This window comes from Neovison vison, chromosome 5 (assembly GCF_020171115.1).
Source record: "Neovison vison isolate M4711 chromosome 5, ASM_NN_V1, whole genome shotgun sequence".
Taxonomy (NCBI): Eukaryota; Metazoa; Chordata; class Mammalia; order Carnivora; family Mustelidae; genus Neogale; species Neogale vison.
The window spans coordinates 121,396,279-121,409,081 of NC_058095.1; the positions used below are offsets into that span (position 1 = coordinate 121,396,279).

Here is a 12,803-nt window from a genome sequence, read left to right on the forward strand (position 1 = left end):
TATTTCGCGCCAAGAATCGAGAATCAAACTGACCAGCCAGGGCCGTCTCTTGCGAAGAGGCAACCCCTCCCAGTCTCACAGACTAACTTTTATGGAGTAAAGGCCATGTGGTGGAGCCTGGACACACACAGGGGGCCAACTGAATTACAATTCACCCTATAGTAGTTATTTGAACTAGCCTATTACTCTGGTCAGAATTGGCGCCCAAAAGGTAGGGCCCACATTCTTGAGTGGTTAGAGAGGTGCTTTCCTGATTGGATGTCTCCACCTGGCTTCGCTCATCCTTGGCGGGTAGGGAGGTAATACGTGTGCTTTTATTGATTGGACGTTTCCACCTGGCCGGACACGTCCTTGTATTTGGGCTTCATTATCAGGGGCTGGTCAGTCATATTTTTCTGGTTTCCCAGACTTGTTTCCAAGTAAGCTTCGGGTTGGGGGGGGGGGCGCGGGCAGGGTCAATCTAAGTTTGCTGCATAAACAACAAAATGGCTCCCTCTGGCTAAGTAGGCCCTTACACATACATTACTTTTTCAATTTAAAAAACTACTCACAACAAAAAGGAATCAGGCTCATAGCGGTAAAGAGAGTAATTATAATGGTTTAGCATAAATGTTCATAGAAATAGGGGCACCAGGGTGGCTCAGTGGGTTAAGCCGCTGCCTTCGGCTCAGGTCATGATCTCAGGGTCCTGGGATAGAGTCCCGCATCGGGCTCTCTGCTCAGCAGGGAGCCTGCTTCCTTCTCTCTCTCTCTGCCTGCCTCTCTGAGTACTGTGATCTCTGTCAAATAAATAAATAAAATCTTTTTAAAAAAAATGTTAATAAAAATAGAAAAGGTAACCAGAGAGGTGGTTCAAAGCCAGGGCTCTGGAGTTAGACCTGACTGCTGGTACCCATCACCCCCATCCCCAGCTGTGGCGGCTCAGAAAAGGCCCCAAACCCCTCTCCTCACCTCAGTCCCATCCCATCCAAAACCAGGGTGAGGAGAGTGCTGCCTTGAAAGCAGTGAATTAGGATTAAGTGATTAAGATAGCGCACAGCCCACTGGGAGAGCTGAATAAATGTAGCTATTGTGATGATGATGATTATCTCCAGCTTTGAGGACCCAGCCAATCAGCCGACCCACAGATAAAGAATGCAAGGAAATCAGCTCACAGAGCTGGGAGGGTTTCCACCTCCAGACAGCAGCCCACTTCAAGACCCAGGGAGCCTGTCAAGTTGCTGCAGGCTTGGCCATCAGCGCAAGCGGACAAGGAAACCAGAGGTTGTACTAGTTATTTACCGTCTACCCTATGGCAGGCTTGAGGAGGTGAGGAATGCGAAGCCATGCTAGTTCAAAAGTGCTAGGGTTACTTTTGTGGAGTATGGGTATTGTGTGGAGCAGAAGTCGGCAGGAAACCGACAGGGTAAGAGAGGTCAAGGGGCTGGAGGGCTAGATTAAACAGAAAGGAGGGGTGTACGCCCAGGAGCCAAACCTCTTGGTGTGTTCCCCACTCCAGTTAAGGTCGGGTTCAGGGACACAATGCAGAGGTCTAACAGGAACACAGGGAGAAAGGGAAGTGGGAAGCTGAAAAGAATGGTCAAAATGATGCCAATAACTGAGATCCCATCACATCTCCTTCCAAATGATCAGCCCTAGAGAATTCAACACTTCAGGTGAGATCCCCCTACTCTTGTATCTGAGAAAGAATTAAAAGAGTAAAACTCACAATAGCTGTCACGTATTAACTGCTAAGCACTGTACCCAAGCTACTGAAGCATCCATTACCTCAATTTATCCTCCCAACAAGCTACAATGGCCATGCTGTGGTTATCTATTCCATTTTACAGATAGGAAAACTGAGGCACAGAAGTTCACTGATTTGCCCAAGGATACACTGCCATATTTGAATCCATCCTACACCCTCTTTACCACAGTAGGGCTTGAAAGCCACATTGCTGGCCCCTAGAGGAGCCTGAATAGGCAGGCTCAGTTCTCCAGTGACCCAGATATGTTTCTGGTAGCCTTTACATGTTCTTCCCCACCACCACTGAAATCTTTTATAAAAAGAGATAGACATTTAGGGTATATCAATAACATTTAAATCTAAATTAATCATGAATAGATTAATGAACCAGGTGGTGTAAGGTTACAGGAGTAATTTTGCATAGATTTTCAATTAGCCAAGCGTTCACAGACCTACTGTAGTAAGCTCAAGCCTATGCCAAGCTTTGCAGAGAGAAAAGTGACTTCCAAAAGCTCACAGGTATGTGCGTACCATAAGTGAAAACAGGTTCAAGATAACATATCAGTAATAGCAAAATAACACCTTCAGAAGAGAGGCTGAATAAGGGTTTGAGCATGGTTTTAATTGGAGACTATCACCTTTTATAAGGAAATCAAACTGTCACATTGAATTTCTGATTGCAGATTATGTGCATTCTGGTTCTCATGTTCATTTCTCAGATTGTCAGATTTTACATTAGAAATGAATCGTAATTGTCCTTACAAATTGCATTCTACCCAAGGATTTGATCAACACAACAGTTTAATAGTATAGTACAGTCCATAATTAATGTCACCAATTTGTAAATCCTACTTAAAAGCTGAATGTTACAAAGTTACATTTTCTGATGCCCAAATAAACAACCCACCTCAGGAAAATGCAGCAATTACAGGATAAACTCCCCACATCCTGGGAAGATACTTTATAATAAAATAAGCCAAATAAATGCACTATTACAGATCTAATAATTAGACTAACCCATGTATCTCACTAAGAGTTTCAAGAAATTCTACATCATAACTCCAAAAGAAGCATGTACTTTTCTTTTTTAACTTCCAGAATAACCTAGAATTAATGATAATTTCCTTGGAGAGCTGAACAGGTAATTAGCCATATTTAACCCATGAAGGTCCCTCATGAAATAAATAAAAAGTCCTGTAAATAGCCCCTACCTCAAAGAAGTGAAGAGCAAAGATTACAAGGAAACTGATAGAGAAAACAGACAATTCAATAGCATTTATAAAATTTCGTTTCTGACACTCACTGTGTTCTACATTTCTTTTGTATGACCAAAGGAATATATATATATTTTAATTGCAAGGGAAGTGTCTTCCCTCGATAAACTGTTAAGAAGTAAACTGGGTTGGTTTGTTTGTTTGTTTGTTTGTTTTGGATTTTATTTATTCATTTGACAGACAGAGATCACAAGTAGGCAGAGAGGCAGGCAGAGAGAGAGGAAGAGAAGCAGGCTTCCTGCTGAGCAGATCCCAGGACCCTGAGATCATAACTTGAGCTGAAGGCAGAGGCTTTAACCCACTGAGCCACCCAGGCCCCCCAAGAAGAAGCAAACTGTTTTGAAGCACACTGTATACATCCTTCACAACTGAGAAACACTTACTAATCACTTTGAGCTCATTGCTAGATGAAGAACTAAAGGTACAAAACCTTTGCCGGTTTCCAGGACTGAACTAACTTCTTAAGTCACCTCTTGGCATCCTCAAACTGAGTCTGCTGATCCCTTCTTGGGCTCTCCAGGTCCAGACGATTTTTTAAATATTGTACTTTTCCAAGATTATCTTAAACATGTGAAGGAAAATAAGCATCATCTGGACAATCTGAATGACCACTCTACACCATAGTCCTTCCATCAGAAGTGTGGCTTCTGGTGGCCACACTTGCGTGCGTGCATGTGGGCATGTAGGCGTGTGTGTGTGTGTGCCTGTGTACACCACAACAGGGCACTAGAAGAAGGACAAACAACAGCAATCACACTACCTAGGTTTTCATGATCTCCTCTACCCGGAAGAATTCCATTCCAAAAGGTCGTCCATAATTCCAAAATGTTCCTATTCAAGGAACCAAATACTCAGAGCTATGGTAAGGTTAATTTCAAGAGAAAAATGAATATAGATGCTGGTGGTCTCAGCTCTGATTCTTTCTGCTCCTTTTCACCAATTTCATACAGTTGAGTAGAAAATATCTACATATGGCTACATTTTTCTTAATCATAACCAGTGATTATATCATAATCACTATTTCACCCGAAGCCTCAAGTTAAGATCTTGTGAAAAAGACAATAATGGTAGATGACCGGTCTCTACCAATAGTGTGGGACTGAGTCTTTCGCTTTATCACTGTCCTCTGCTTACTCAGCCTCTGGGATTCCACTTCCATCCAAAAGTCAAGCTGACAAAAAGGAAAACAGCAAACCATACACATATCTTCCCACTATTAAGTTCAACAATGATGACTTAATTTCAGCAAAACATCATCATCAATCACATTAAATTAATGTTGTTATTCATTTTAATTTTATTGGTTTTATAGTTTTGTTTCGGGTTTTATGTGAAAATCTGTTTGAGTTTCATAGTTGTAAAAGAGCCATAAACATAAGGAGTCATATTTTTAACTTATATCTATACATATATAAGTAACATTATTTTTTTTTTTAAAGATTTTATTTATTTATTTGTCAGAGAGAGAGGGAGAGAGAGCGAGCACAGGCAGACAGAGAGGCAGGCAGAGGCAGAGGGAGAAGCAGGCTCCCTGCCGAGCAAGGACCCTGATGTGGGACTCGATCCCAGGACGCTGGGATCATGACCTGAGCCGAAGGCAGCTGCTTAACCAACTGAGCCACCCAGGCGTCCCTAAGTAACATTATTTTTATTATAATTCAAGTCCACATTGGAGCGTCACAAGGATTTGTTTCTTAAGTTTGAGGTTGTTGCCTTCGTGGGTTTCTTTTCTAAGTTTTATCTGCATGCAAGTGTCACAGTTTCATGATCCCCATTTTACGTATAAAAACATAATGCCTAGAAAGTTCAAGAACCTTGCTCTGACTATGCAGCCATCACAACCAGAAACCTGCATCAACCTGAATGTTACCCAACACCCCAGGAAAAGAACTGAGAATGGCAGGACTCTGCTCCTGCCACACACAACGTGGGGGGAAATGCTGACCCTGTGAAAAGCTTCTAGTACAGGAAAGTAATTCAAATACACAGTGTAATATCCCCAAGGCCCTAAAACCTAGAAAACAGTGCACTGCTACTACTACTACTACTACTATTGCTACTGATGATGACAGCAACAACAATCCTATAAATGGCAAAGACTGACATCGGGATTACAATGAGCCAGATACCATTCCAGGCCTATCACACGTCTCATCTTCCCAACAATTGCATCTTACACGTGAGGAAACAGAGGCCCAGAGAGAAGGAACTAGCCCCAACGAATGCATAACATAGCTATAGGATTCAAGCCATAACAGTGGCCCACGTCACCGCTCATAAATGCTATTCCCAATTCTACAAAAAAAAACTGTAAGAAGGGATGGCAGCGGGTCTTTTTAAAGAATACCATCTATGGCAAGCATTTCCAAAGAGTTCTCATTAATTAGCTAGTAACTGAAACATTCCAACACCAAAACTTAACTTATTGAAACTCTTAAATCCTCCCCTAAGTTAATAATGATTATTTGATTTGATATTTGAGAAAATTACTCCCAGCGATGAGGCACTTCAATGCCACCCTGCTGCTCTGGAGAGAAAAGTTACCTTTGTAGATCCTGTTCAAAGAAAGCTCGTGCTTTGATCCTTAATATCCCATGAAGTAAAAGGTTATGCTTAATCTATATTTTATAGATCTAAAAGTCAAATCAGTTTCTGGGAGAAACAAGCAGAGTGTGACGGTAAGCATATTCTGTAGCATTCATTTCATTCCTGTTTGGAGGATACTATGTGCTGAGTTAAAGACAATTACATTAGTATAATACGTAGCAGTTTTTTCTTGGATTATTCTGCAAGCATAAACAAGTTATACACATGTTAATTTACATTCTATATAAAAAGCCAATTTTAAATCCAATTTATAAGGCAATAAATATATAAAGATTCTAGGACACAGCAATAAAGTTATGCCATAAAGTAGAGTTAATTCACGACAACAATAATAAAAACATGACAAATTTTAGCATTCTACCAACTGCACAAAGGTGTTTCAGGTAACATCTGTTCAGAAGCAATTGCTACAAGACAGACTAGATGAGATGCAAGGTTTCATTGTGTAATAAATGTATGTCAGTTTGCTTGCTTCATAATTAAAGACATGAGTCTTTGAAAAAAGCAATTAAGCCTTACTCTAAATCTGAGACAATTATCCCTACTCCCAACCCCTTTTTACCCCGCACGACACACACACACACACACACACGCAAAAGATCCAGAGCGATCCAGAAGTAAAAGCCATATATCATCTATTTTCAGCAACTAAACATACTCCCAAAAGCCACTTGATATACTTTGTTTCTTTTGATAAGTCATATATTAACAAACAAACAACAATAACAAAAAACTTCTTTTCTCTTGTTCGGAAGGGTAAACGGTGGGGGAAGAAAAGTCTGGGCAATTCAGGCAATTCACTTAGAAGACTGACCTGAATAAAATAAATGATCTTACCTCTGAAGGCTTCCGTGTCAGATGGGTCAGGTGGATTTTGACATGAATGCCATTCAAGTGCCTAAAGCCTTCAAATAACAACACTGTCTCCAATTCTTGCCAATTTAACTCTAGGACCATTGAAAGCATCACGTTAGCTGAGGACTCAGTGAAGAAATAAACTCAAAAAGAGCACCCAGGGTTGCCTGGGTGGCTCAGTGGGTTAAAGCCTCTGCCTTCGGCTCAGGTCATGATCTCAGGGTCCTGGGATCAAGCCCACATTGGGCTCTCTGCTCAGCAGGGAGCCTGCTTCCTCCACCCCCCCACCCCTCTCTGCCTGCCTCTCTGCCTACTTGTGATCTCTCTCTCTCTGTCAAATAAATAAATAAAATCTTTAAAAAAAAAAAAAAGAAAGAAAGAAAAAGCACCCAGAAATTACCTCCACCTTTGTTCTGCTTTCTAGCAACTACGAAAATGATGCAGCAGAACAAGATGAATTCAAGTTCTAGTTGCTATTCCAGAGGACTGAACTGTATGTATCTTCTATCCACCCCCACCCCAATCACAAGGAGTACAAAATAAAACCATACTACAACAAAGAGATTTAGATGAATTTGATGATTCTCCTAAAATACTTCATATATAAACTGTTAAACCACACCTTTCAATGTGGTCACCCTCAGAAGCATACCTGCTGTGGTCATTTCTTAGGGCTGCCAAGACAGATTACCAGACCAGATGGCTTAGAACAAAAATGTATTCTCTCCGTGCTGGAGGCCCAAAGTCAGAAATGAGTTGCCCTGGGCTCAAGTGACTGTGTCCGCAGCAGCACTCTCCCTCTGGAAGCTCGAATGGAGACCAGTTCCTTCCCTACTCCACTTTCCAATGGCTGCCAACATTCTTTGACTTGGGGCTACATCACCAATCTCTGCCTTAGAGTCCCATCACCTTCTCCTTTTCTGAAGTCAAATCTCCCTCTGCCTCCCACTTAAAAGGACATCTAGCGTGCATGTAGAGCCAGGCCTGGTAATCCAGGATAATTTCCCCAATTTTAAAAGCCTTCACCGAAAGTGCTTTTTAGCAATAGAAAGTTACACTCACAGGTTTCAGGGACTAAGACATGACTATCTCTGGGGTGGGGCGGGGGGAGGTACTCATTATTCAGCCAGCCATACCTGCCTCCAAATACACCGGAAACAACATCGAGGTGAGCATGCGCTGATCTCTTCAAGTCTACTCTGATTTCACTTACCCCAAGTTCCCAGTACAAGAAACAACTCTCCAACTTCCTACCTCTTCCCACCTTACAAACTGCCTGTGATCAGGAGGAAACCATTAATTCTGTATTCATTAAAGGTGCTAGTATTTGTAATGGCTCCTGAATGAGAACCGTAGTAAAGATTAAAATTCCCAACTGCATGGGAGATAATACAGGACAGTGGCTAAACCCCATCCCACCAACAGGCAGCTGTGTGACCTAAGGCAATTCAACCTCTGTCCTTTACTTTTCCCACCCAGCAAACAAGGCTAGTAATATCACACACCTCATAGGGTTGGTGTAGGGGGTGAAAGAGTAAGTGAGTGGACAGCACCTAGAACAGAACTTGGTTCGATCATTAGGGTTAATTATTATCATTATTGATGTCCAAAATGGTAGACAGATATTACTGGACAGATATTACTGGACAAGGTGAAAAATCGCAACCCAAATTTAAAGTACTGTAATGACATAATTAAACAATAATTAACAAGCCGTTCGATGGAAACCATAAGATTAGATGCAAGATTTACACTAAAGTCTATGAGAAGTTTTAAAGGATATTCCTAATTATAAAGAAGAGCTGCTCTCCCAACAGGATCACCAAATGCACAGGCCTCCTCTCCAAAAATAGGCCCACAGCCTAGAGAGGGGAACTTCTCCAGAAGCCACACATCCTGCTCTCCGTCTGGATGGGAGGCCACCACTGCCCGTGCTGTGTGCTTCTAAGAGCAGTGAAAGGTAAGAACAAAGTGCCCAGCATCACTGAGAGGCATTTCATGATGAAGAGGCAACTGTTTTGTTCTATTCTAAAAGGGAAATAGGACTTCAGCTCAGGTACTGAGAGTGTGACCTAGGGCAGGACAAAGTTTAATGATCCTCCTGAATTCTATCTACATTCTCAAAGCCTTCATCCAGACACCTGCCTTGATCCCTCACCCCCAGCCTCCAATAGTTGCATCCTGTCCCCCAGCACCTATCCCCAGCATCTCAAAACTCACTGCTTACAAAAAAAAAAAAAACCTCACTGCTTACCATATTTTCTACTGAAGTCAAGTGGGCTAGTTCCCAAACAGCCCCAAAGTCAGTGATCTCCTGTGTAGCCAAACTAACATACATTTACAACAGACTAATTTCTACTCTTTACACAGATCTATGGGGAGAAATTCTATACCACAAACTTGTATACACAATTCAAAAGTAACCTGAGACCCAGGACTAGACCTACACTAGAAAACAAGGATGTGTCTGCTTTATCAAGGCTCAGAGTAAAGCAGGATTTCAGTGGGCACCAGAACTTATGCCTTCCTAATCTAAGACTGGGGCAAGGGACCAATTTCCCATTCAGTTCAACTGCCAGTTTGCAGCTTTATGGAGTATGTAAAGCACCAAATACCTAAATTATCCCTATTCCTGTGACATCACCAACCTACCTTACATATTCCAGTCAAAAGCAGCTCCCCATGGCAAGTAGGTGACCTAATGACTCAGTGGCCCAAAGAGATTCAGGCTAATGTGGCTCCATATGAATCAAAAGAAGCCAAGAACCGACCTGACATCTGGCAGTAGAGCAAACGGAACTACAGAACAATCACATACAGAGGCATTGCTGAGATGGCACGAGAGAGCGACCATCTCCAACCTCCAAGTTAGAGTTACTCGGGTGAGACTGAGAGCAGTGCGGAACTAGGCTGACTGGGAAGAGCTGCTCAGAAGGGAGCCTTAAGACTGGCATACTGAGGAGGGCGCCTGGGTGGCTCAGTGGGTTAAGCCGCTGCCTTCGGCTCGGGTCATGATCCCAGGGTCCTGGGATCGAGCCCTGCATCGGGCTCTCTGCTCAGCAGGGAGCCTGCTTCCTCCTCTCTCTCTCTCTGCCTGCCTCTCTGCCTACTTGTGATCTCTCTCTGTCAAATAAATAAATAAAATCTTTAAAAAAAAAAAAAAGACTGGCATACTGAGCCATAGGCCAGGAACAGAGTTAGGGTTAAGCATGGAACCTTGGGCTCCCTATGAGTCTTACTCCTATAACAGATGGTCCCTAATCGGTAGCACTCCCAGAAAGGACACCGGAGAAAAGCATCCCCACTAAGGCCTATTAAAAGATAGGTTGAGATAAAGCAATGAACTCCTAAAGATCTATAAGCACAGGAGGAGAGAGAATAAGTCACCACAAGTGCAAGTCAACACAGACAGTCCAAAAATTACACACACCAGAACTATCAAAGAAAGAACAAAGAGAGTCACGTAGGAAATACCTAAAAAAAAAAAAAAATAAGAAACAATGAACTATCAGGAATGACCATGCAGATCTGAAAAAGAAATAGAACCTACAGAAATAAAAAATGCCATTGACCATTGAACAACACAAGGTTTCGGGGCACTGATGGATTTCCATGCAGTCAAAATTCGTGTATAACTTTTGACTCTCCAAACACTTACTACCAATAGCTTACTACTGACTGGAATCCTTACTGATAACATAACCAACTAATATATATTTTGCATGTTATATGTACTATATACTCTATTCTTAGAACAAACTAAGGAAAGAAAATGCTATTAAGAAAACCATAAGAAAAAATAACTTTACAGTACTGAACTGTAAGAAATCCATGCATAACTAGACCTGTGCATTTCAAACCCATGTTGTTCAAGAGTCAACTGTAATTGCTAAACTTAAATATTCCAAACAAGTTAAATAGCAGATTAAACATTGCTGATGAGAGAATTAGTGAAATGGAAAATACAGCTAAAGAAACTACCATGTCAGCAAGAATCTAAATTAGTTTCAGGGATTATCAATAGTCAAAATTACCTCTAAATTAATTATGAAGCCGTGATTCAAATCAGACTCTTATCCAAAAACAAACACAGTGGGGGGCGTGGGGGCTCCTGGGTGGCATGGTCAGTTAAGGGACCCAGTCTCGGTTTCCACTCAGGTTGTGATCTCAGGGTGGTGAGATGAAGCCTGGTGGTAAGCTCTGCAATCAACACAGAGTCTGTCTGGGACCCCCTTCCTCTGCCTCTCCCCACACACATGCATGCTCTCTCTCAAATAAATAAATAAGTCTTAAAATAAATAAAAAATAAAAGAAGACACTGTTTTCGATATGTTTATTAACTTTAAAGCTTCAAAGTATTGCCTTTGGAGTTCATTTCATCTTTACAATAACCCTTTTAACGTACTTAGGAAATGAAAAACAGACTAGAATCCAAATCACCTGATACATCCTAAAATGAAACTAAACCTAAATACTAGCTTAGGTTCTGTTTCCATGACATCCTTGATGGGGGTGTCACAGAAAATCACATCCCATGCATTCTGGAGCATAGGAGTGAGAAATAAAATAGAATGACATCACTAACACAGAGAGTAGACTCTAAAAGGAAGAAAAACCATTGCCCCAGGATTCTTTTCCTACTGGCTAGAATCCTGCCCTACCAGTTTAACTCAATCCCATTTATTCTTCAACTCTGCTAAAATAACAATAACAACATAGTTGATGCTCCTGCAAAACTTCACATGGCCTATGGCCACCTTGATACTTACTTTAGCAAAATTAATCCATGTTGTCCCTCATTTTCAGCATTCTGATACATATCACAGCTCTGTTCCCAGTTTTATTCAACCATCATTTTTAACTGTATTCTTAGCAACGTACTCCTCCTCCACAAATCTCTATTCCCTTAATATGTGTATCCTGACTTAAGTTCCTAATGAGTGTTTATTTGTTCACAGAAGGCACACGCAGTACTGTATAATTTTACCAATAACTTAAAAAGTTTTCCATACTCCTAAGTAAAACGGACGGGTCCAAATATTAAATTTTTAATTGTTAGATTCACCCTAGAGCTATCAACCTTCAGTGATTTATCTGCACACACATATGCAAAACAATCATCATTGCATTGCATCACTAGATAACACCAACAAAAAGATTGGCAAGCCGCTTATCATGACATCTCCCTTGGGTGCCAAAGTGAGTAAGAGAAGCAACCAGAATAGCGAATTTCAAATACTTAGACTTCTTTCCAATCTAAGCGAGACATTCCTTAGCAGTGACTACATAGTCCGCCATGTTATTGCAACGATTTTTTCTGTACTTGGAAAATTACATCTGCCTTAAAAAGTTCTTCGTGGATTAAAATAGTAAGCTGGGGGGGGGGGAACACTTATCACCTAAAAGTTCACTTTGCTATGCCTCCTATCCTCAAGACCCTAGAGGGGTGGGGAGAATTTCAACTTAAAAAATGCAATGTCCACCTAGGTGACGTCAATACAGACACTTCTGAACGGCTTTTCAGCCAGAACAAACGTGGGGCAACACAGTGGATCAATTGGGTTTGTCAGTGGATCCAAACAGAATTGGACCCTGTCGTCGTAAATCTATCCCGAGACTGGCAGCCCTAGAAACCTAGAACAAAACTTACCCCCCACCTTCCCACCCAGGCCCGGTGGATCCACCCACGGCTGTCAAGCCAGTCAGAGGGTAACGAAATTGAAGGATCCCAGGACGGGAGCCACAGCCCCTCCGCAAGGCAGCAGCTGCCCCACCACAGCGCCAGGCGAAACTTACGAACTTGGGGCGTTTCTCTCCAGGATCCTCGGCCGCGCCGGGCGGAGGGTGCTGGGGGCCCTTCCTGCGCGGCATCTTGCTTTCCCGGCAGCTCCGGAGCGAAGCAGAGGCTGGGTAGGGGGCCCCGGCGGCGGAGCCCTGCTTCGGGTGGTGCAGCCGCGGCCGGTGCCGATCCATCCTTCCCCGCAGCTCTGGGGGACGGAAAGAAGACGGCCGTAGTGAGACCCGCGAGACGGGGGCTCAGAAATCCGCGGCGGACGGGCGTTCCCGGTTCCGCCCGCCCCTCCGGTCCAACTCAGCCCAACCGCTGCTGCCGAGGTCACCGCCAACACATCCGAAAACTCCCGCCACCCCGGACCGCTCTGGACCCGCCAATCCCGCGCGGCTTTGTCAATGACACTCCCGGGACCCGCCTTTTCCGGGCAGAGCGAAACGTGATTGGCTGCGCGGCCCGTTCGTTTCGCCGTTCAACCCCTTTGGCGGTCCAGGCCGCTCGTCTTAAGGGCACCGCAAGGATCAGGTCGGAAGAGCATGAGAACCTACCA

The 12,803-nt window shown here is 42.9% G+C and overlaps 1 protein-coding gene across 2 annotated transcripts in view; it reads right to left on the minus strand.

Annotated features, from left to right (window-relative positions):
• DIAPH3 (diaphanous related formin 3) overlaps positions 1-12,598 on the minus strand; it is a 512,938-nt gene extending 500,340 nt beyond the window's left edge. For both annotated transcript variants that reach the window (XM_044249843.1, XM_044249842.1), the window contains exon 1: positions 12,259-12,598. In XM_044249843.1, coding sequence (XP_044105778.1) covers positions 12,259-12,435 — 177 coding nt within the window. In that variant the 5' untranslated portion in view covers positions 12,436-12,598. The remainder of the gene's footprint in view (positions 1-12,258) is intronic.
• Positions 12,599-12,803: the final 205 nt, after the last annotated feature.